Source organism: Epinephelus lanceolatus, chromosome 5, assembly GCF_041903045.1.
Source record: "Epinephelus lanceolatus isolate andai-2023 chromosome 5, ASM4190304v1, whole genome shotgun sequence".
NCBI classification, from domain to species: domain Eukaryota; kingdom Metazoa; phylum Chordata; class Actinopteri; order Perciformes; family Serranidae; genus Epinephelus; species Epinephelus lanceolatus.
The window spans coordinates 25,142,937-25,168,405 of record NC_135738.1 but is presented as its reverse complement, the minus strand read 5'-3'; the positions used below and the strand labels follow the sequence as shown (position 1 = coordinate 25,168,405).

Below are 25,469 nucleotides of genomic sequence, written 5' to 3'. Positions count from 1 at the left end.
CTTGAACTTTTCATTTAAAAGCTGTGCTGCAGTTACAGAGGTGTTCCGCACCTCACTCTGCTTTTTGTGCATGTGTGTGTAGGTGCATGCCCCTGCCTGTGACAGTGTGTGGCTTTTTTTGTATTTGATGGGAGTATTCAGGATATCTGTGCATGCCAAAGACCTAGGAGAAAGAGGTGGGAGTAGTCTGTATTCAAAGGGCAGGAAAGCCACGTGGAGCTTCCTCTGTTTACTCCAGTGGCAAAATGGACTGGCCTAGACATAAACTGTCTTCCTATGAGAAGCTGAGCCAAACCTAATGGGACTGATGGAAAGAGGAAAAGGGTCGCAGCCTACTTTTACTCTGTTCATCTACTTCCTCAGCCATTCCTACCCTTCCCTTTGCTTCCCAGCACAGCCTTGCCACAATACAAAAATGCAGACACATGAATTAGTGGCCCGTTATGTATGTGATCTACGCCTTCACAACACAATGAAAGGCTGAGTTCACAAAGATATGGGAAATATTTTTTCCAAATATTTAGACGTCTTATAAACTGTTGAAAGTTGGGTGAGGATGCAATGATCTCACACATGAGTTACCCACCTTGCTCCTTTGTTTCACTGATTTACTTCAAACAGTACAATACATGAACTTCCATCACATCTCTTCAAGGGTATCTATAGTCTGAATATTGCATTGCATTCCCTGAAACCCTTTAACACAGGCAAAATGCATCCAAAGGTACTTACACCTATTTAGTTGACAAAGCGTTTACCAATGCTAAATACAAGTGTAATTGCTGCGGATATATTTAAACATAGTTTAGTGCTGCTATTATCGTATAGTGGTTGTGTGATGCTATTATATAGAGTTAATCAACACTTTTAACTGCCAAGATTCAATCTGCTCTCCATCTGTTGAGGTAAAAAACAGCGGAAAAAAGCAAGATGCCAAAGAAAGATGTAGCATTCTGTTAGGGAGTGAGGCATGCAACAAAGAAATAAATGTATCTGCTGCAGTTTGTAAGAGTTGATTCTAATGAATTGTGTCCCTTCCAAATTATTTATAGTGTGTACAAAAAACAAAAATGCTAAATGCAAATAAAATATATGGTAACACTTTACTTGAAAGTATCTACATAGGGGCCGTGACACTGTCATAACTATGACATGACACTGTCATGAACATTATGTACATGTCATAAACGTTTATGACGGCTGTCATTAAGTGTCATTCGTTTTTTCTAATAACAAGTTGACATTGTTTGGGTTGTCTTGATTATGACAACTTGACATTAATCAAAGTGACATTACCAGAAGATGTGTTTGTATCAATCATTATGTCAACTTGTCATAAACATAAAAAGAGGTGCATTTCTTGTAAATGTCAAGTTGTCATGACAAAGACATCTTCTGGTAATGTCATCGTGGTTAATGACAAGTTGACATAATGATTGATACAAAGACAACTTCTGGTAATGTCATCCTGGTTAATGTCAAGTTGACATAATAAGGACATCCAAAACAAATTTAATGTCAACTTGTCATGACAAAGACATCTTCTGGTAATGTCACTTTAATAAATGTCAAGTTGTCATAATCAAGACAACCCAAACAATGTCACCTGTCATGTCATAGTTATGACAGTGTCATGTCACCCTTATGTAGATACCTTCAAGTAAAGTGTTACCAAATATATATAAACAATAACGAAATAATGTATAAATGTACATATTGTTGAGAGAGTGTTGTCTTGGTGATTAAACAACCATAACATTGGTATGTTTTAAGTTGGTTAGAGTCTGGAATCCATGTTACTGGGATGGGTGGTGCTTGAATGGTTGTAAACAGGAGCGTAAAGTCAGACAGTGTAGGTAGTGAGGTTGCACTAGGGGACCCAGAGAGAGTGGGCCCTCCAACAATGTGTTGAGTATGGGCCCTTATTAGTGACTGCCACCTTTAAAATATGCCTGTGTTCGAAAAAGAACTCTGATTAAATTAAAAAATATTTCCTATATACACCATGAAAAAAAGCAAACGCACCCATGTTTATTTTTCTTTTTTTGTAAAATCGTCAGTAGTATCTATACCAAAATTACATGCTTATTCTATAACTATAAATAAACTATTAAAAAATGTTTAAAAAAAATATATATTTAAAAAAGAAAAAAAAAATAAATTAATAATTTGTTATTTTCTTTGGTAGTTTTTGTTATATACAGATGAGTCATGATGATTAGGACTGGGAAATATGTTGACATTATTTAACATCAAGTCTCTGATCATGTGACGAGACGATATATGCACAATAGCATGCACTAGTGCCCGTCATAATAGCGTGCACTGGGGCTCACTGTAACTACCTTACGCCACTGGTTGTAAAATAGGTTAAACCAGTAATGACCCAGCAAATATTACATAAAAATATTTTAAAAATAAAGTTTAGATTTAAGTGACATCAAACCAGCCACTGTAGCGTCTGATTTGTCCTTGCCAAGCACATTGGAATGGCCCGTAAAACAGTAAAAATCATAGTGGTTAATAAGTCTGCAAGACGCTTTGTGAGGACACTGACCCTGAACAAGAACCAGAAACAACAAGAGAGGTGCGGGGCTCAATGAAGAACCTCTGCTGATTGGACACAAGGGCTCATCCTACCAGACAGGAGCAGCAGCCATCAGAATGCAGAATGATAAAACAAAAATGACAGTTGATGAGTGAAAAGATCATATGAAGCAAGATAAATAAAACTAAGAGTGAAAATTGCATGCAAAGCTCACACAATAAAAACATGTATAAACAGATGAATAAAAAAGAATTAACTGAATGAATAAATCAAGCATGGATCAGAGGGAAAGAGCAGGCAGTGCTTTGAATCTCTGCAGAACTCTGATGAAAACCAGACAAAATTGACAGAGGCCAACTGTGAAGCCGAGCAAATAGAGCTGTTTCCAGCAATGTTCCCTGCACGGAGACACGTGTGTGATTGTGTCTTACGTTTTCATTGTTGTCGAAACACACGTCCGGCCCTTTGCGGTGTCTGGGGTTCTGAGCCAGCTCGCATGGATCTGGACCTTCAGCTGAACACGCTCTCTCTCAGGAAAAAGTGATTTACCGTCAACAGTACCCATTTACCACTTTAAACAGCAACAATTAAATGATGTGCTGACTCTTAATTTGTCTGCCAAAAAGCCTCGTGTAGTTCCAACTCATCAGCCTTGGCTGGAGACGCCCTGATTTATTCCCCCAGATATTTGCTGATCTTCTATTTAATGAAGCATCGAAGAGAGATTAAAATAAGAGAAGTCAGAATTCATCCTTATCATGATGTCATGCCACATGTATGTGTGTGTCACGTGCATGTCATTGAGTTGTGTCCTTATTAGCAACTGGAGGCCCTTGTTGTGACCCCATGGTGGTGACCCCTGACGACATCTGCACTGACACAGCCAGTAGGAAGCTCCATTCAAGAGACAGATATACACACTTATATTGTACATACACATACACACTCCTGCTCTTAACCTTAATTCATCCTGATGGCAGTGTGCACCCCAGATGAATTAAAACAAAGAATCTGGGGGTAACGTGAGACAGGCTTTCATATGCTGTGCATCTGGTTTACTGTTCACCCGTGAACACTCAGAGGGGACCTACTGCAAACTCCTTAGGTGTGTGTCCTTGTATTGAGAGTTTAAAGCCCCCCCTGTCATATGGGTGATGGATGGAGGGGGCTGGAGAGTAAAAAGGAAGTGTAATTCTGTGTTCGATTTTTACGAGTTGAGTGAGTGAAAGGATACAGGGTTGTTCAGCCTGTCGTAGCGGCCTGGGGTCACAGGACAAACACGTTGCCTTGGCATCGGTGATCAGGAACACTAGGTTGGTGTTTGGCAGCTTCTCAGCGCGATACATCCTAGAAAGCACACACAGTGTATACAACACTTATACAGTAATATACCTGTGGTGTAAGGACATCATGCACCAATTTACATGCAGTGACTTCTCTACTGCATTTGCATAGAGTTTACACTGCATACACACACATATGTTGCGCACATACACACCCATACCTCTTCTCTCCTCTTGGGATTGCCTTTTTATGGCAGTCATGGAAGTTTCTGTGTCTACAGTCGTTAACGTTGGGGGGTAAAGCACCAGACACGTGGAACTCATAACACCCAGTAATTACAGCCATATTTAACCCCCTCCGACAGCCCAAATTGACAAAAAAAGGAAGTGAGAGCAAAGTGGATGTGCAGTGGTCCGCGAATGTGTGTATTAGCCAGTTTGAAGTATCGCCAGAGAGCGAAGGAAGAAAACAGATAAAAGAGCTTTTGTGCTTCCCTCTGCAATTCCGGTCACTGACAGATCAAGGTAATCTGCGTGTGATCAGAACTCATCAGAAAACAGCTGCCTGAAATCAGGCTGGAAAACAGAGAGAGAGAGAGAGAGAGAGACCAGGAAACTAACACCATCCTAGACTCATCCCTGCAGACCATTAAACAGAAGGATGTCCAGGAAGAAGATAGAGCAAGAGATCAATCTTTTGCAGAATGAACATCGGAGCACATGCAGATTTGTACACACATGACGAAAACACCCACATACCTGGAGCAGTTTCCACAGTCCAGGACACCTGAGTAGGATCTTTCATCATTGTCAAAGAAGTACTGAGTCTGCTCTGTGATGCAGCTTTCCTTAAACATGGCATCTGGTATGTCATCATCTGCTGACTCCGCTGGAAACGAGGCAGGTTTAATAAAGAAAAACACTGGGAAGGATTAGTGAGAAAGCGGAGGGGATTAGAGTATCGCAAATGAAGATCAGTTGCCAAATATCTCATCTACACAACGCTGACAGTCACATTTTACACAAACACAGCTTTTGTTGCTCACCTGCTTCTAGAAGGTCGGGGAACATGAGACTAAAGAAGAGCTGCTGGAGTATCGACCTGGGCGCGGAGAATGAAAAAAACAAAGTGAGTCACACGGATGAGTCAAGACACCATCTTTAACTTATTTACATTTAACAACCAAACACTGTTTAATAACAGCCACACATCTGTTCAACACCAGAGTCACGGCTGATGTAAATGTCAAGGGAAGTATCACTCATACCATTTTAAAAGCTGGTTATATTGCAGTTGGACAGTCATACAGATTGCGGTGCAGTGTAATGTTGTGTAACTGCCCTTGTCCTACACTGACGTAGCCAGCTTCATCCCTCAGCAACATACAAGCCCTCTCCCATACAAACTCCTACCCTACAGTACAAATGTACTCCCACTCTAACACGCACACAAACACAGAAGGTGGAAAGAAACAAATCACAGAAACACAAACACAACCTGTGCACTCACCAGGCAGCACTGGAGGCCCACCAGCCAATACTGAGTAGGTCTGCAATGGTAGGCTGGAGGACGACAGGAAAAGAAAGTCATGCAGAGTAAATTCCAAAATAAAGCAGGTAAGGATGAAGAAGAAAAACTATTTAGTTATGTGTAAGAGCCACTTAAGCACATATTTCTTACATAAATCTGATATTATTTAAATTTGCACAACCGTTTATGTATATATTCTGGATATATAGAAACAGGACATCAAGTCGGTAGTGGACTATACAGGATGTTATTTTGGAAGGACTTGGCCTGCCATTTTGTTTTCTTTTTTTTTGTGTGTTCTCAGTAAACGTCATTCAACTTTTTCCCTGCCTCACGAGGGTACTGTGGATCTCCATTAAAGGAACAGGAACACAAGTCAAAACTGAGACACCTCACAGAGTAAGTGGCCTATGAACTTTGGCATGTTGAAACAGCCACTGTATTTTTTCATTTGGCTGTTTTATATCAGTGCTTGTCCTGTTGACGCATCAGAGTCAGGTGTTTTAGGATCATAGACTGTATAAAATAATTGCTACTGTGATGTCACCCATTGGTTTGTGGACTGCTGTTTTGAAGCCTTTAGTTTGGCATGTTGGCCGTCACCATCTTGTTTCTTGGAGCCAGAAGTGACCATATTTGGATGAGAGGGCGCAGCTATGGATGATTAAGAGGTGGATCTGACTCATAGGCTGTAGCGACGCCTCACAGACAGCCTGTTACTCAATTGGCCCAACCCTTCAATATGCGTAACTTTGGGACTTGATAAAATGTAAATGAGTGAATTATAAAAAACGTCACCACCCATACAGCTGTCATAAATGTTTAAATTAGCTATAGAAATCAAAACTGTTTTGCACCAGGCTCTAAACATGTTTATTTCTACTGTACAGTTGGGCATTTTAACATGAGCGTCTATTAGGATTGACTCTGTTTTGGAGCCAGCCTCAAGTGGCCGCTCGATGAACTGCAGTTTCTGGCACTTCCGCACTGTCTTTTATTTTTCAGCCTGGGAGTTTGCCGCTTGGTAAGGATAAGGGCAAAGAGGTCATAGTAAGGTCTAGTACTAGCCAAAACCTTAGATATTTATGAGAATAAAGTGGTAAATGTATGTGAGAAAATTCACAAATGTACTTTTTGAAAGTCAGGTGACGAAGCAAAAATAGCAACACAGTCCATGGAGGGATTAAAATGTTATGGGTGAATTGGTCAAGCACAGAGCTTTTACAAAGGAGACTGGGGTTTGAGTCCTGTGTGAGTCAGTGTTGACTTCGCTGACATATTATTTCCAGTTTTTGGGATGTATTAAGCTGGTGAATGCACACTTTATACATACACTTTATCAGAATAGCTGAATAGTGGGAGTATACACCTCAGGTCTACATGGCAATCTTGGCTACGGACACCTGGGTGCAAGTAGCATCGGCTTTTATATTAGTATGATCAAGAATCACTATAGTTTTGTATCAACAAACAGTCCCTAGCAGCATGTCAAAATAAGGCTGTAAATGCATAGATGTGTACACTGTAATTAGCTAAGAGCGTGACTGCTGACTGACAGCTCGTGTGAGTGAGTATCTAACCACAAAGACGGAGCGGGGTCCTGCTGCAGCCTTGCTGTCTTTTTCTGGGTCACAGACTGACTGGTAGTCATAGGTCTTGTTGAAGGAGTACAGGGAGGTGTTGACCAGGTTGATCATCAGCACGGGATCCACCTCGCCAAAGAACTGACCTATCTAGACGAGTTCACACACACACACACAAATACAGTCAATAAAAGTGTAGTGTAAGACTCTGCTTGTACAAACATAATCTCTCAAGACAGATTCTGCAATTTACATTGTAGACGTGCAGGTGTATCCAGGAAATGTGTACCTACAGAAACAGCAAGTTCCGCATCCATAGCGACCGCTCCACCCAAAACGCTGTCTCGTCAACGTGAAAAAAAATTTTTTTTCCAGCAGATGTCTGAGTTACAACATGATTGAGCTAACTGGAGTAGTTTCATGTCGTATCCAACCACGGGAGGCTTTTAACAGATGACGTCCTGATGTTAGCTTTGCTAACTGTCCCTGTCAGCTGCAGCCACTAATGCTTTCTAGACATTGTGATTTCCCATAACTGAATAAATACCACACATAGCAACACAAAACTGCTTTGCTAGCTCAAGATATCCGCTGGAAAAAATATTTTATTCACGGACCGTTTATTGAGTTATTACCTTATTTTTATACAGTCTATGGTTATTACAGACACCGCTAATGGCTAATGTTACTAGCTAACGGTTAGCCCAGCTAATCTACAATAACCATGTTATTATTTACAAAACGTGCGCACAGAAAACGTTTGTTCAATCATTGTGATTATAGACTTTACAAACATCAGATTAGTCTACACGGTGATAAAGTGATGTGAAAAATGTGATATATAGCTAAACTCTGCTGGTTTTCTACCCGAAGTATTTGTAAACAACACGGCGATTCTCTGGGGGCACCGCCAGAAGTGAAGGGCATGAGCGATCGCCGAGGCCCCTACACTTCCGTTAGTCGAAAAACTCCGGGCTGTGCCTCCAGAGGTAAAGGAAGGGGAAAAAAAAGTTTGGTTTTTTTGGGGGTTTTTTGGTACAAACACAACATACAGCTGTGAACTATCTCCTCTGACAGGTCTTTGCCATTCACAGCTGCGCATCAGTGCGCTGAAAATGTGCATTTACGTGCTCAGCCAATCAGGATGAGCCATTCAACCGCTCTGGGGTAGCTCAAGTAAACAGATGGCAGTCAACCTGTCACTCTTCCACTTTGCTTCTAATGCCATGCCCTTTCACCCTCTGATAACGCAGTCTGAATAGGTGGTGGAAGTGGCGGTACTCTCCAGTAACAGTGCAACAGTAGTTAGAATTTCCAGGTGAACCAAGTTTTAAAGGCAAATCATGTGTAACATAAAATGAAGATTATTTGTAATCCTATGATTATAGTCAGAACTCTGTAGTTTCAGGAGTAGCTCAACACCTGGTGAATGAGCAATCATCAGGAGCAGACAAAGAGAAGTGAAGGGCTGAGGCACATAAGACAGTCAAAAAAATTATACATCCCTGTGGACACTAAATGTATCACAAGATGAGAAGAAGAGATCGGAGGGTGCTTATTCAAATGCTTGAAGACCATAAACTGTATGCCAGACACTGTGATGGTAATGGATCAAAGACAGCAGATGTCCTGTCTTAGCTGACATGAAATGTTTCCAGACCCACTGCATGTCCTACCACAGACACACAGGGGCTTTAAGAGTGGAGTTAACACAGCAGAGCTGACTCCTCGCATACACAGGAGACTCACTTCACTACGGCTTCCATGACGGACTAAAACCCATCAGAACTTTCCCTTTGATCCTCCTCCAGTGGCCAGTGCTTTACTTTACTGAAGACATGGATGTACTGCTGTCCTACAGGAGCTTTCAAACAGCTCACAGCTAACAGGCCATTCTCATAACTTAGCTGAGTCATGAACCCTTTATTTGACCTCAATATGAGATTGATGGATCCCTGTGACAAAGAGGAGCTAGGTTTGTCTAGAGGAAGAGTAACATAAGAAATATGAATCCTGGCAGTCTTTGATTAAAACCTTTCTGACTATGTGACCACAGATGGTTTTTTTTTGTTGTGTGACGGATCATTTGAAGAAAGACAGCAGCTAAGTGAAGCATACGTGGTCATGACAATGTGAAGAAGCTGGTTGTAACTCACCAGGGTGAGATACTCTTCCTGGTTGGACATAAGAAGAAATCCGCCATCGTCAAGGATCACACAGTCTACATGCTGCAGGGTAAAAAGATAAACACAATAAACACATATATATAGCAATGTAAAATGTACGCAAATATAAAACAGAATAACACCAGTAAGAACAATTCCATCCATAATTTTTTTTTTATAAAATACTAAAATATTAAAACCACTACAAACAACCAAAGGCCATTGAAAACATATATGTTTTAAGATTTGTCTTAGAACTGTCAGTGGAGGGGGAGCATTTGATTGAGAGCTAAGGCTATTCCAAAGCTTTGGCGCAGCTACCACAAACGCACAATCTCCCCACCAGCCTGGATTGTGGGACAGTTAAAAGACATTGCTCTGAGGGGGTAAGAGGTCAGGAGTTGGAGAAGGGGCAGAGAAGTTCAGCAATATACTGGGGTGCTAGCCCATGTGTGGCTTTAAAAACAAACAACAGAACCTTAAATTCAATCCTGTATTTGATAGGTAGCCAGTGCAGGGATACTGCCACTGGTGTAATGCTGTCTTGGCACCAGTGAGGAATCTCACTGCAGGCGAGACAAAGATGACTGGCCCACACCCAGGTACAAAGTGTTGCAATAGTAGTCTGGGGGAGATTAATGCAGTGGTTACAGTTTTCATATCATTGTTAGAGATGATGGGCTTGTGCTTTGCAATGTTTCGTAGTTGAAAATAACAGCCTTTCATCACAGAGTCGATTTGTTTGTCAAATTTGAGAGCAGAGTCAAAATGACACCAAGATTCCTGGCATGGGTACGAACTTATGATGTGAGTGGCCCTAAGTGGCTGACTGCTGTCTGTGGTGTTTGGGGGGGGGGGGCAAAAACAATAGCCTCTGTTTTGTTATCATTTAACTGAAGACAGTTTTTGCCCTCCAAGATTTCACATCCGGGAGGCAGTTAAGGATGGATGTGATGGAGCTGGAAGGTAAATTTGTGTGTCGTCGGCATAACAGTGAAAGGAGACGTTGTGCTGGTGGAAAATGGAGCCTAATGGAAGCGTGTACGGCGTACCTTGTCGTTCCTCAGACAGCCACAGATCTCGTCCTTACACTAAAAGCACAAAAAGTGAGCCAGACAAAAAATTAGCGCTGTACATCCACAGATAAAGCTGTCAAAGATTATGTATACAATGCAAATAAACCTTTATTTTAAAACACAACTTACGTTGAGTTTCAGTGTAGCATTTATGAAACTGTTCATCCAGAATGAGACATTCAGTTTCACTCCCACCACTATACAAAACAAACCACAAAACAGGCAGACGCAAAACAACTGAGTCTTTTTATTCATGTTGCATCACAGGACAGAATCAATCTGGGATTAGTGAGACTGACCTGCTGGTTTGAGTGTGACTTCATCAATCGTGAGGTCCACCGCTTTGCTCACTAGAATCCCTGACTCAGAAACAGGCTCCCTGCCCTCTGCTGCAATCGAGAAGTGATACACAAGGGAAGAGAAACAATAATCATGGCAATTTAACTTAAATTACATTTAAAAAAGCTTGGCAGGGAGTATTTCAGAACGGGAATCACGGCAAAATGGGAGTAATTGCTGTCCATTGAGGGGAATTCCATACATTTTTAGCTGCTTGTAATTTATGTGAGTGGAGTGGAGTCTGTGAGGCCAGTACATGTGTTAATCCAGTCAAGTGTAGCTGAAAGCGCGGCTACATTACACTGACGTTTGCCTGTCCTGATGTCTGTTAGAGAGATCAGTGGAGATAACAGGAAGTATACAGGGCAGGAGGGAGGGAGGGTATGAGCGCTGAAAGACACAGCGGGAAAAGGAGAAGGATAAAGAGAGTGATATCAGAGGCCCGAGAGTGTGATCTTTGCCAGTAGGATTGGGATGACGTCCAAAGGCAGAGAGCAGGATAGGCTCAGTGCCAGACCACATTGAAGATCCTCATACACACTCATACACATATCCCAACCCCTCAGCAAACTTACGGTTGAAATATGGAGCTGTGAAAATATAAATTTCATTGTCCAGGGTCCTTTTGTAGAAGCTGGACTCGTATGTCTCAGGATTCTCAGTCCACTCTTCCCCAGCACTGAAAACATTAATAAAGTCACATGATATTATATATGGACCATTACAGGCACAGAATACCAAGGAAATGTGTTTGATCTATCAGAGAAATGTCTATTTTATTCTATAGCCAAATGTTTGTCATCGAAATAAGAGTCACACCCAGTGCACTTGATATATGTCAAGGGCATGATCCTGTAAAAGCAATAACTGATTATATTTCATGTTTTATAGGCAGGAGAAATATGCATTCATCTTTGGCTGGATATTATATTCTGACCAAGCGCAGCCCCCAAATTTAGTTCAGACAAAAGTAGCAGCAAGGAAATTGAGGGAAATGAGCTGCATTTGGCTGCTGGATGTGCAGATTTGACCCATGTCCTGCACCGGCTTGGCGAGCTTTGGGAGTTCAGCTGAAAAGTGTCTAATCCTCTGTGTTCTGGAAAAGAACCCAGTGGAGCAGGTGAGTAAAGCAGCCAAAAGCGCTCAACCTAAGAGCATTACAGTCTGTATCCATTTTCATCTCTCACATTTACACCACCAGATTTTTGGACAAAGCCTGCTGTGCTGTTACAACGATGCCAGCGCTGATGCTTCGAAGTGAAACTGAGAAGAAAGAGGGGAGAGTACCTTCTTGGGAGGACTCTTGTGATTCCTCCATCTGTGGCTACAAACCTGGCCACTATCCCATCCCTGAGAATATGGAAAAAAACAGCTCCGTCAAACATCAAAGCCAACTGCACTGACAAATATTAGATAAAGTATTTGTGAACTGTAAAACCAAGCTGAAGACATGACACAAATTGTTTTACGGCCGCAGTCACTTGTCTCTATATGCCCTAATGTTAAACAGATACCCTACAGTGTGTGTGTAAGTGTGTGTCCAGATTATTTCAGACAAGTGGGCATACCATGAAAGCAAACACAGTGATGTAATTATTTTATTTTCCTCTGAAAACAGCATGTCTTGGCAGAACTTAATATGGCTGGGTGTGATGTGCATTTTGCACTTTGCTTTCATCATGTTTCACTAGTTAGACGTGATCAAATCAGAGTAGAGAAGAAAGAAAGAAAACTCTGGCTCAGTTGGTCAGTAAATTGTGCATGAAATAAGTGTCAGCTTTGGTAGTAGAGAGCAATAGTGTGCACATGCAACGCAGATTTCCACATAAGAAGAAACACTTATTTTTAACAAGTACACATAAATACTGCAAGGTAAAAAAAAAAACAGCAGAAATATTTGGCACTCACACTGTCTGCTCGTTCCAAAGTTTAACCAGTTCAGCTGTCAGACCTGCATCCAGGATTAGTCGATTCACCAGGGACACATTACCTGTGGATGAAAGACAAGATATATTCCACATATTGCGGACATTACATCTCCACAATAACAGTGCTTAGTAGGGAAATACGGCAGTGGAAGCAATGCCAGCCTATTGTTTACGAATCTTGGCAGGGGAGATGAATATATTATGATTTTGGCTCAAGCAAGAGTCACTTCTGATGTGCCACTGAGCAAAACACTTGGCCCAGCATTTTTTTTTTTTTTTTTGAGGAGATCTGTTTACTGGCTAACAGTAAGAATACTGAGAAGACAAGCGATTAAGTGTCTGAAGGTGGAAGTCAGGCTGAAAAAGAGCAGGTGTGTTCAGCCAAATCTTCTCCCTGGATAAATGAAGGGAAAAATATTGATCTCATGGCACTTGTTAGGAAATCATCCAGCAGGGAGACGTGTTTTCGTCGGTCTTCTCTGAGTGATTATTAGACAGTCAGACAGCAGGAAGTAACTTTGTGAAGGATTGGCTGTTGCAGCTTTAGGAGAGAGATGGTGCCAAGGTATTGAGTTTGAACCCTGTTGTCTAGAAAAGTTCTTTTAGAAAACGTTCGACTTCCTTTGAGTGTTGTTTTAAATCTTGTCCATAACTTTTTATATAGACTCAAGAATACATTGTGAGATCATACTGCGCAAACAGCAACAATAAAGGCAGTAATGCATATTTATATGGCTTGACCTTGGGTTGAAATGGATCAAGGATACCTCGATCCATTAGCTGGATGATGGTGGTAAGCCATACCAGGGGGGTAGATCCATTAGATGATGACAAATCAAACATCATGAGTCACTGTGAAGCATGACAACATCAGGCTTCTAGGAAACTCAGTCGATCAGGCTGATGTCACTCTGCTTAGTCCACACTAATCTAATGACCACAGTTAAGCTCTGACCTTCAGATGCTGACCACCGTGATATCAGAGTGGAAAGTTACACCACGACTAACAGCAAAACACACCACGCATGTATACATACGCACGAACTTCCACTCTCTTCACTGCCCACATAGCGATGCAACTCTGTATATTGATTTAGGTGACATCAATGTGGGTCAGCTGTATCATAATACTCAAGAATACAAACAATGCAGCACAATGACATCACTGCCAGAACAAATGTGTCGAGTAATAACAGTGGAAAAAGATGCATGACTTACATGCATCTGGAGCGTTCCTATCAAGATACTGGCTGAAGTCGAGGGCAAACTGGGTGTTGTTGAGTGACAGCTTCAGGTCTTTGCAGTAATCCCTGAAGGAACAGTATTGATCAGTTTCAATCTCAGCCCTGCATTTGTTCCTGTGAAGTGAAAATGGGTTGTGCAGTGGTGTCGAGATCACTCACCTTGGAGCGATAAAGGTGTAACCAAACTCATCAAACCTCTCCTGCTGTAGGGTTTCCATGGCTTTTGAAAACAGAAAAACAACTGATTTACACAGATTAAAGCTGTGGTGCAGAATTTATGTCCCCCCCCCCTCTGGTAATGAGAGTAATAACACAAACAATGCAGACATGCTTATGATGTAAGCCTGCAGGTGAGCTTGCTGCATCTGTCCCACCCCCAAAAGCACTATCTGTTAGTCTTTTTTTTTTTTTTAACCCTCTCTCTGAATGGTGTGTTTCATTTTTATCCGGAACGTCCTCTCCAGAAACTTTTCTTGGACATTTCTTAAGACATGTTCTCTCCATGCTTCCCCCTTTAGCTCTGGCTGTTTGATGTTAAATGCATCAACTCCATTATGCCAGTGTGGACGCTTATGCCTCATTTCCACCAATCTATGTGACTGCCGTCCATAGATCCGTAAATATACGGATGATGCCTCTAGTGTCCAAGGCAAGGAAGTGCATTTCTTCACAGACTGATAGAAACCTGATAGAAACTACCTGTAGCCGTGTGAGAGAGGCCAATTTTGTCCATTTTTCACCGTTCACTTGTTTGGAATATGTGCTTGGAACATTACCAGGACAAAAACAGGACCTGCCAGGTACGTGGCATGTTTTGTGAAATATTTAATTAAAAAGGCGTATGAATGGCTGAACCAGTCATAATCACAATCGGACTGTAGATATTGTATAAGCATATTTTAGCAGAATAACATTACTCAGATTCGCAATGAGTTAAAACCAAATTAACAAGTTCTTTTTAATCATATAAACTCACTTGACAATCAACATAAGCAACTGAATTCAAGGAAATAGCCTGTTAGCTTGTTAGCAGCCTGTTAGCTAAGCTAGTGCACTGTTATACGGTCTCTCTGAAATCCACCACAAAAATGCTTTTTAACATACTCGCAGCAAATTCGGGATCAAATTATTACAGAGGGGAGTTTCGCAGACACATTGGATATCACAGAGATTCCCATAGGAATGAATGGACTTCCAGTTGTCTTGTCTCTGTACGCATACGCATCCACGTATGTGGAAACGAAGCATAAGGGATGGTGGGTCAATTTACGCTTGATATATACATTCTGTCTTTTAAAAAAATAAATAAATAAAAAATTTAAAACTAAAAACGACAGTTTTTGATCACTAATTATGTACAGTGTTTTCAAAATAAACTTCATTTTTGGGTTTACTTCCTTAGGGATTAGGCAACAAAAGGACGTGGTTAAGTTTAGACAAAAATACTTCTCATCACTAGCATTGTGAGCTATATACGATATACTAGCATACAATGTTTTTATTAAAATGATTCAATTGAATTTTTTTGGTTTCACACAAGAAACGAACAACAGACTCCTGGGTGAAAGTCTGTAGTTTGATTGGCCCACCCACCTCCCTTCCCTCCCATCCTATCCAGACTTTCGCACTCATTATACTTCGGTAGTTACCGGGAGCGTAAAAATATGGTGCGTCTTGTGCATCTCATACAGCTGCTGAAGGGTGCTTTGGTGCAATGGTGTCTGATGCTGAGCACCACTGACCAAGTGTCTGTATTTAACAATTTGGGATTACAGAGAGCTTTCTCTGGCAGTGATGGGCTTAATTAGCATTGCACAAACTTGTTGGGCAAGGGCTTGAATGTAAAGGACATCATTTATATGTAAAAGACCTGTATTGCAGCTTTCAAATTGTGAACTCAGTTTATAAAATGTACTGGTATTTGTAGTGCGAGATGACTATATTAATCCAGAAACTCCTGACAAGTGGATGGTCATAACATACTTTAAGAAATGGACACAGAAGTGCACATACTCAAGCTGAAAGCCCCCCATCCACACGCACATACATACACACACACAAACACATAAAATATTGGACAGATATGAGGTGATGGATTAAGGTAGAGAGCGTGGATGGAGGTACAGTGGGGAGGCATGAGAGAATAACTGAGTGAGAAATACTTGCCTTCTTGCCCTGCAGTGACCCCAGAGAGACGGAGATGAGGAGAGGAGAAAGTAGGGAAGACAAAAGGTGAAACAAAAATACATTCATCATCTGACAAATGAAGTCATACCTTGGAAAATATGCTAAAAAATTACGAATATTTCCCACAGTAGGTAATAAATTACTGCAGTGAAAGTATCTTGGATCTAATAGGCAAATGCGGGATGGACTGAGTGGACTTTCTACAAACAGAACAGTAAATGAACAAAGGAGGGATTACAGCGAGAGAACAACATGTAAACATACAGTAGTAATAAAGACAATTGCTTCCACTCTGTGCTTTGTCTGCCCTGGCTCTGGATTTCATTTAAAATAGTGTCTGGTAATTCCTATCTCATAAATGACATGACAGGCATGGATGGCCATCATTCACTGGTCTCTTAAAATGAAGACATTTTGGACATTGCCTTTAAAATATATTGAGTCGTGTGGTGCAGTCTGCGAAAAAAATTACTGAGGCGCTGAGTTTCCTCTGGGTCATGGAAATCTGGTGCAGGATGAAACAATGTCCTTCACATAAAACATAACAGGCAGATTCATTGTCCCTCTGTCTCTATAGGCTGAGCAGGGTGTCGCTATGTCCAATTTCTTTCCACATCATGCATTCTTTCTCGTCTTGCTCTTTACTCCTCTGTCACCATCTCTTCAACCCCAGCATTAGGTCATGTGCTCAATGCATGCAGCGTTTTTGCTATATGGATGAAAAATTTTCATCTATCGTACCCTTGACTGGGATAATGTATTAGGAGGACAAGTGGTTGCAGGAACCACCTACTGCAGCCACCGCGGTAAGATGGATTGAGGTATTGGTGGTCTGGCTCCAGCGTGAAACTCTATATGGCTGTACAGAGAACTTTAGAGTCCCAGGCTCCCTATCGGAGTGGTCTGTGGCAGCAAGGCATGGTGTGTTACTTTCTTTAACAGGCCTGTAAACGTTCTGACAGTCTTTATGGCACAGTGACAGACTCGTTATGGCAGAGAGGGAGTGATACAGAGGCCGAAACACTCAGTCAAAATCTCATCTGTTGGAATAACTGCACCATTAGCCGTTTATGCTTCATGGTGTCACATCAAAGTTCTGAAAAATCCACTAAAGCCAGATGGTTATGTGCTGATTCTGGTGTTTTTCCTTCTAATCATATCCCTTGATCAAAGCGACTATTCGCTCATGCATCTATAAAGTCATGATTAAGCTTTCATACTTCAGAGTCCATCTATTGATCCATCCATCCGTGTAAACATGTGAATATATAGTGGAAAAACATGGAAGAGCATCACATGGCAAGAGGAAAACATATCTCACAGTATACAGCAGGGGTGTCAAACATATGGCTCATGGGCTAGAACCAGCCCGCCAAACAGCCCATCCGGCCCACTAGATGACTATAGATGACTACATTAAGGGTGCTTTCACACCTGCTCTGTTTGGTTCCGCTCAGTCGAACTCAAATTCGTTGCCCCCTAAGTGTGGTTCATTTGGGCAGGTGTGAACACAGCAATCACACTCTGGTGTGCACCAAAACAACTGGACCAAGACCTTCTTGAAGAGGTGGTCTCGGCCTGGTTACAAACCGACTTGTGGGGAGAACGTGTTCGGACCTCGGTCAGAACCAACTGCAGTCCCATTACGCATTGTTTAGGTTAAACATGAGCATGTTACAGTCCTGGAGGATTATTAATGTGCACCTCCTCCTGTATTGCCTTAATATGCACATTCAGCACATCCAATGCATCAAAACATTGTTTTCTAGTTGGAGCCGCGCCTCGTTTTCAAACTATATGGTTCGACTAAAATGAGCAAAGCAAGCAATAAAAGTTGCACAATGTCCAGCACTAAAATCAACCCACATAGTTGTCCCTCCATTGTGACATTAGAAAGTGTTGTATTTATCTTGCAAGTGTACTCTTCTTCAACGTCCTGTTTACTTCCTGGATTTTTCCTGCATGGAAATTCTGACCAATCAAGAGCAGCTTTCTCACGCAAGACATTTGATCTGGTCCGCTTGTAAATGTTGCACGAACCAACTCTAGGAAATTATGCAGCTTTGAAACAAGATTAGTCCCTGATTCAGACCAAAGCAAGCAAACTCTAGGTCTGAAAGCACCCTAAGAGGTGCCAGGTTGCAAAATATTGTCAATCAGCAGCTTCAGTTCAAAAGAATCTGTATCAGGAAATGTGTGAGTAAATGCACATGTAATGACAGAGAGAAGTAGACTGACTGAATGTGGGAAAAACTGAGACATACTGTTTAAACTGCACTTATTTTTCTTAAGACATCTCAGACTGTTCAACTGTTATGTAAACGGATGAACGTCTACAGAATGTGCTTGCAGTTCTTTACAAAAAAAGGGAAATATTGGAGCTGATTGTACTTATAATTATTGTGGGATGGTTTTATTGGTCCCGCCATCTGAGATCAAATTGGGCTGCAAGTGGCCCATGAACTAAAAAGAGTTTGACACCCCTGGTATAGAGAATACTTGCCCCAAGAAGAAGCTGTACGATTCCAGTGTAGATGCAGATCAGGAGAGGACACAGGAGAGAAAAACTTGCATTAGAATCAAATGCAAAGACTTGTATCAAGAGTGACAGTTGCACATACAGTATGCGTGTAAAAGTTTCAAAGAGTAAAAGCATGAAAGAGCTTTGTCCTTGTGATTATTAGCTATGTTCTGAGCTGTTGGGAGAAGCAGCCAGAGTGTATCACACAGCGAGACGGCCTTGAGAGCGCAAACAGAGCAAAAGAAAAAAAAAAGAAAAGGGAGGAGGGATGTAGGAGGAAAAAAGAGAACGAGGTGAGGACAGGTTTACAGATTAGACAGAGAGACAGACAGTAAAAAAGTCTGTCTGCTTGGGTAGCCCGTTACCCCTTGAAACATTTAAGAAAGAATAGATGGGCTTAAGCACAGTGAGGTAAAGAAATGGGTTTGAAACATAGCAAAAAAGGGTGGAGTGCAGAATAAGGAAAAAAAAAAAGCTTGGAGGAGAGGCGATGATGAGCAGGGAGAAGAGGTGAGGGAGGTTTTGTCTCCTCCTAAGACAGGAGGAGGGCCAACGGAGGGGAGAAAAGAGCAAAATGTAGACAAGATCAAAAGAGCTGATGCTTGGTCAGGGTGTGGGAGAAGGAAAGCATGTGGACGAGTGTGTGTGTGGGAGTGCGGTGCGACTGACCAGTGGGTTACACTACAAAAGAAAAGCACCATGGGGATCCGCTGATCTGAGCAGCACATACAAAGGAGTGGTTGTGGTCTCAGCCAGGAGCGAGTCATACAGAGCCAGAGGAGATACTCAAGAGTACGCCCCATAGAAAGTATGCATGGGAGTTGGTTGTGAGGCATCAGCATAGTCAGATATGATTGATTTGTTTGCACACTATTTATCATGTGATATACTTACACATAGCTTTCTGAATGTCATCCCCCAGTTTAGCCTGAATGAAGTGTTCACTGTATTTCGGCAGAACAAGAGCCAGGCTGCAGAAAAGACAATCGCAGTCACACTGATGATAACATTTTGTAGCTGGAGATCATTTTAGTGAGTTATTTGTGTTAGGAAAGGTCATTCAAACATAAAATGTTTTCCAAAATGCTCTGTAAAGTGCTTTTAAATATTTGATTTGCATGTGATTACAGGGAATTCATATCGATTAGGCGAAAAATTCACAACTACTTAAGGTTTACATGTTTTATTTATTTATTTTTTAAATGAGGTGCTTTTCTGCATGTTCACTAAAAAGCAAAAACACTCTCCTAAATGTATCCCCCATCAACTAAGCAGAGCCAGCTGTTAGAAACAAGAGAGTGACCCCTGTTGGCTTGAGTAGTGTCCTCCATCAGCTGGAGTGCTCTCAGCAGTTAGTGAATTGTCTTAAGTGACACACAGACAGCTTAATGATCCTTAAAGAAATATTACAGAATTGCTGAGACGGCTCACCTGTAATCTGTTCCATTGACCAGCGCGAATGTGTAGGTCCTGACTCCTCTGTCGATGTACCTCTGCCAAAGATGATTTACACAAGAAGTGGCATTCAGAACTGCTTCATAATGCAAATGTAAGTACTTCACATTTTTTTTTAAAGTGTTCAAAAATACGCCAGGACACAATCAATATGTAAAAACCACATCTGCATGACCTGAAGGTACAAATGAGATTTTTTGTTTTCACTTAAACAAGGAAGTCTGGCAGCTCATTTGTGCTTCCTCTCTTCACTTTATATTAGCGGATGAATATTCTGGGTTAACCTCGGTGCAAGATGACATTAATTACTGCGAACAATAGTGAACAATGTCTTCTTTTAGCTGGGTACATGACAACTTTGATAATGTAGGAGCGTAAATTGCAATTAAAAAGTATAAGGTTTGCATCTTTTAGAAATGTTTTAATAAAATCTGTGAAAACAACAAAAGCAATGAGCCTGAAAAATGACAAATAATAAAAACTCAAACTAACTGCTGCTGTAATATCTGAATAAATTAGCTGAAATAATTATAGTGACAACAGTTTGTTTGTATTCATTATCAAAGTCTCACATTTTCATCTGGATAATGAATAAAATGTTCTGAAAATATATTGTTAGTATATCAGTTTTACAATGTCTGTCCTGCAGACTGTGCAGCCACGGAGCAGAAGCATGATAGGAACCCTCTACAAAAGCATCCAAACAAGTTTAAAGCTCGCCAGCATACTTCTGTGTAACATATTAGGGACCTTTCAGTATTTTCTCTCACCTCATCCTGAGTTTTCACCAGAGTGTTGATGGTGCGTTCGCCTGTCTCACCATCGATCATCATTCTCCTGATCTATGGGGAGAGACGAAGAGACAGACAGTGTACAGTGCGTGTAGTTCCAGAGTCACTAGTTCTGTTTCGATGAGTTGGAAACACTCTGTCTCACATCCTCATGCTAACGAGTTAGGGACACTGAGTAAATCACTTGCTCATGATGGCTTTATGAGGAGACAAGAGACATCTGGCACCTGCCTGGATGCATATCCACCTCTGAGCCTTTGCTTGAGTGTGTGTGAGGATGTGTGTGTGTATGGCGGTGGGGATTTCCATGTATCTGCACACTCTACTGTACCTCCACTTTGATGTCATTCTCCAGCTCAGCATCCAGGAAATCTAGCGTCACAGGTTCCTGGAATTTAGGATTCTGTGGAAAGGGATATTTCAGTATGAGGTGTGACATAATTTACGAAAACTACACACACACACACACACACACACACGCCTAATGAGATGAAAAAAAAAGAACTTTTACATTTGGCTGGAAGCAAAGTTTATTACATAAGAACCCACTTTGATATCAGTCTATCTAAAGCTTGCTGAGTTGATAGAACCAAACGTTATAAAATCAAGTGGACCACTTTACAACTGTTATTCAGAGATTGGCTCTTACTATGGCAATCAGCCACAGAGAGGAATGTCCCTGTGCATTTTAGTACTGGAATTACACTGAATAACATATAGCGAACTTTAATTATGTGAACCATAATGTTCTTTTGTACTCAATTCAGGAGCAATGCCAACCATTAACCCTAACACATGATTCCAATCAAATCCATGGGATAAAAAAAATAGAGAGTACCATATGGCATCGTTTTGACAACATATCTGTGACACCAGACACAGCTGAGTCAGATTTGATACAAAGTGACACTGGACCCTATTAATGTCCTCTCTTAAAAACCCTATACGTCTGAGTGGCTTTATGGTGGTATAAAATAGTAGCAGTAATCTAGTGCTTCTCTATAAAACAGCAGTACATGGAATCTGATACCAGTCTGTCCTGCGCAGCTTTTGTTCACTCTGTGACTGAAAATGTGGGGTGATGGGGTGTAAGCATATGAGTGTTTTCTACCAAGTGTCTTGTTTTTATGTTGGAATATGCATGGTGAAACCGAAAATAAAAAATAAACTGCTATTAGAGAAAGTGTGAATCAGTACATGGAGAAGAAAGCAATACATGAAACAAACAATTAAAAAGCAAACCGAGTTCCTTACATTTGATGGAAAGTTAAATGAAATGAAGCAGCAAAGGAAGATGATGAAGACGAAGCATCTCGACATGAAAATGAGAAAAAAAAGAATAAAAGATCAAGAGGTACAACGCTGGGCGATACAGAATGAAACATCAAACATACACAAGAAAGACAGGAGAGGATATGAAAAGGGCGGAAATGGGAGCGCTGGATGGTGTGAACAGCAACAGTGAAGAAGATCAAATGGGAAATAAGGAGTGAGAAAAGGAGAGCGATGAGATTAAAAGGCAGAATGAGAGAAGGACAGAATATTGTTAATGTCAGCAAGAGATTTGTCGAGGTGAGCTGGGGTGTGAGATCAAAATAAAATCGCTACTGCAATTGGGGAAGGTTTGTGTGATGAATGTGAAGTATGTACAAATATAATCAAATACAGAGAAAGCCACTGCTGAGACAGAGAGGGAGACGAGGGAAATGTTCAAAGGGCCGAAGGTCACCATCTGTATTCACACGTTCTCCCATTTGGCTGATTCAATGAGACAATGGGTGATTGACAGGCAGCCCTCCAAGCTTTACACACACACAAAATGTCAAAGAGTTGAAGTGAAAAAGTAATAATAACAATGCTGTCTTGTTTGAATGCTACATTGAATTGACCTTTCACTAAGCCCTGCCTGTTTGTGAGAGTCCAACAAGCTGTCAGAGTAAGCATGGAGCCCACACTGTAACTAACTGCACTACCTGAAGAAATATCATCATAATTTGGAAGAATGAAAGAGTGATTCCAGAGAGAAGCAGACAGAGGGGTCTACAGTCTGTGTTTGAAGGATATATCCAGGATGTCAAACTGACTCAGCAGCAACAACAGGTTAAAAAGACAAAGAAAGTTAGAAGCTAAAGCCGAACTATAGGCTACAGATCACAGTGTAAAAGTGAACCACCAACTTCACTGCTGATCACCACACAAGACAATGAATATAAAGGGGAACTTTGCGGATATTGAACCAGCTGTGTGGCATCGCAGTGTGTGCAGATGAACAGTGTTTGGCTTCTCCCTCGTGCTGCTCCGGGGAAAGTCAAACAACGTTCATCTGCGCACACTGTGATGCCACACAGCTGGCTGAATATCAGCAAAGTTCCCCTGCTTCCCTTAACTGGTTCCTGTACAGCAGGGTTGGTCTTTATTCACTGTTATAATCATTAAAAAGCAAAAGCAGCATGTGTATACATTCAGTAGGCTATATCCTCAGTAGCTAGCTAGCTAACCGTACACTTTTCAGGGTTTGATTTGATACGTTATGATTGGCCAGTCTGCATCCGGGGGTGGGATTAAGCGAGGGGTAATAATTGAGATCATTCTGACAGTGCCTTTGTGTTTTATAACAGTAACGTTGCTCTCAGTGGACACTGCTTCAGCCACAAATCACAATCTCAATACCACCCAGTCCTTTTTCCACTGTGTTTTCGTTCGTACTCATATATGCAAGCTGAACTTCGAAAATGAAAACTGCAACAGAGAAGGTGTCCATGGAAAAGGAAGTGAAAGCTAAGCTAAATAACCAACAACACTCTTGAACAACTTTTGTGAAAACCAACAAAAACCTCTTGATTTGCCAAAAGTTGCTCTCTCCAAACTGCACCTACAAACAAGTACTTTTTTTTTAGGTTGGTCACATCCTTTCTATTAACGTAACCATTTCTAGTTATGTAATGCTGAATCATTCAGTGTCACAGACCATTGAGAATAATTTTCCCCCTCATTTAGGTACGACGAGGACAGATATATCAACAGAAAATAAACATGAGCACGATTACAAAACATACTTGCTCATTTGTGAAATGATTTCCATGACCAAAGCGATCATTATAAGCGACAATAGAATGTACCATCCCTTCACTTAGGGGGAGTTCATACATAGGGTTGTAGATCACATAACAGAGAACATAATATCCCCTGCAAAAAGAAATGACAACAACTGCTACTGCATCTATTGAAAGCTTTATCTATGGGATTACAGTACAGAAAACTCTACACCGCTACCTTTAGACTCTACTGCTGCAACCTAGGGTACTTCTACTTCGTCTCACCTCATGAAAAGTGACAGCATACTTATTAGTGAGCCTGAGCTTCCTGTTACGAATCCTTTTCTAGGAAAGTGATGAAAAGATGCACAGTGATGCATTTTGGTGTTTCAAACATGTCACAGTAAAGGGAGGAGGGGGTTTTCAAAGTCCAAAAAACAAACAACCTAATGTCAAATACATAGACTGTGTCACTCCCAGCTGCAACTCAGTAACCATTTTGAAAAAGTATTCCTACACACACGCAGCTTTGACCAGAGTTAAGTGTTTCAGTCTGGGTGAAATAATTGTGAGGGGACAAAAAACAGAGGGAAATCCCCTTTATACCAGACAGAGAGAGACAAAATGCAGTCCTGCAGTACCTCTCATCACTGTGTTAAAAGGAAAAATCAGAGGGATATGAACATATAAACATATAGACATTTATAAATATCCTGCATGCCTAGTTACCATCAAACTACTTTTGTTTTTTCCCTGTTGTTTACTCCTAGTATGTGGGCTTAACATCTGTTTTCTTATTGTACTTTGAAAACATGTGAACCACCCCCTCAATAAAATCTATGAAACTCTAGAAATAAAGGTATACTATGCAGGAAAGTAGTAGGAAGAAGTAATACCATCCAATTTGATCCAGTAAAGGTGTGGTATTATCTGTACAGACTCTGCTCTCTGCCTGTATCGTCTAATTTTGCATTGTTCAGCCAAAAGCTGTGCACAGGTGAGGTCGGGACTTTATAAAAAGGTAGCAACCATGTGCCAGACTGTAGGCAGCCTGCATCCAAGAGGCAAGCTACCAAAATCACAGACACAGTACTGAAAAACATACATATAGTGAGGCAAAAAGCCAAGCAAACAAAGCTCGTAGCAAACTTAGAGTGAATCCGGGATTGGTTTTCAGTTTGACTATCACTAGAGAGCACTGAAGGAGAGGATGGGCATGAAGAGCGATGCAGTGTTGGCCTCTTTTCTTCTGACCAGGTTAGCTTGCTAAAGTATCGGACTTTCCATTACAACAAATGTAACTTTCCTTGTAGCTTGCAGGGAACGTACAAGTAGTGTACGGAGGAGGGGCCAAGTTTGCTGTATTTGCAACGTATACCTTAAAAAACTGATGCACAGCTGTTTGTCTTGATGGATTAGATTGTTGAGAGTTGTGGATTGATCGACAGGATGTAAAAATGTCCCCTCAAGGATCCACTTTTTCAGATCCAGGAAGGGGCCCCTCTGAACATCATGACCCTAAATACAGAACTCAGTTTTGGGCAACCACTGTGCAGCCTGTCAGAAAACACTTACCTCAGGCTCCTCTTTTGGGGTCATGGCTAATTTCTACCATGTTGCATCGTAATACCTGCCAGTGGCTACAAGTTTAGCTGCATATTTTTGAGGACTTGTCAGACTCCTGGAAGACTAGAGGCACATTCATGTGCTGCTAATAGGGATCCTTGAATAAACAACAACAATAAACTACTTAGGGCCTTTGGCTGGTCAAGTCAGGCAGCAT

At 41.2% G+C, this 25,469-nt stretch overlaps 1 protein-coding gene across 1 annotated transcript in view; it reads right to left on the bottom strand.

Moving 5' to 3' along the window:
- The window catches only part of LOC117262199 (voltage-dependent calcium channel subunit alpha-2/delta-1), an 85,906-nt gene that overhangs the window by 3,186 nt on the left and 57,251 nt on the right, over positions 1-25,469 (bottom strand). The window contains exons 19-37 of the mRNA XM_078167947.1: positions 20,983-21,054; positions 20,631-20,702; positions 19,837-19,898; positions 19,300-19,376; positions 13,857-13,917; positions 13,672-13,763; positions 12,434-12,515; positions 11,813-11,875; positions 11,101-11,204; positions 10,486-10,575; positions 10,316-10,383; positions 10,163-10,201; positions 9,102-9,173; positions 6,943-7,095; positions 5,342-5,394; positions 4,878-4,933; positions 4,591-4,720; positions 3,783-3,895; positions 2,980-3,062 (exon numbers count right to left, since the gene is read on the bottom strand). Of these exons, the coding sequence (XP_078024073.1) occupies positions 2,980-3,062; positions 3,783-3,895; positions 4,591-4,720; positions 4,878-4,933; positions 5,342-5,394; positions 6,943-7,095; positions 9,102-9,173; positions 10,163-10,201; positions 10,316-10,383; positions 10,486-10,575; positions 11,101-11,204; positions 11,813-11,875; positions 12,434-12,515; positions 13,672-13,763; positions 13,857-13,917; positions 19,300-19,376; positions 19,837-19,898; positions 20,631-20,702; positions 20,983-21,054 (1,542 nt within the window). The remainder of the gene's footprint in view (positions 1-2,979; positions 3,063-3,782; positions 3,896-4,590; positions 4,721-4,877; positions 4,934-5,341; positions 5,395-6,942; positions 7,096-9,101; positions 9,174-10,162; positions 10,202-10,315; positions 10,384-10,485; positions 10,576-11,100; positions 11,205-11,812; positions 11,876-12,433; positions 12,516-13,671; positions 13,764-13,856; positions 13,918-19,299; positions 19,377-19,836; positions 19,899-20,630; positions 20,703-20,982; positions 21,055-25,469) is intronic.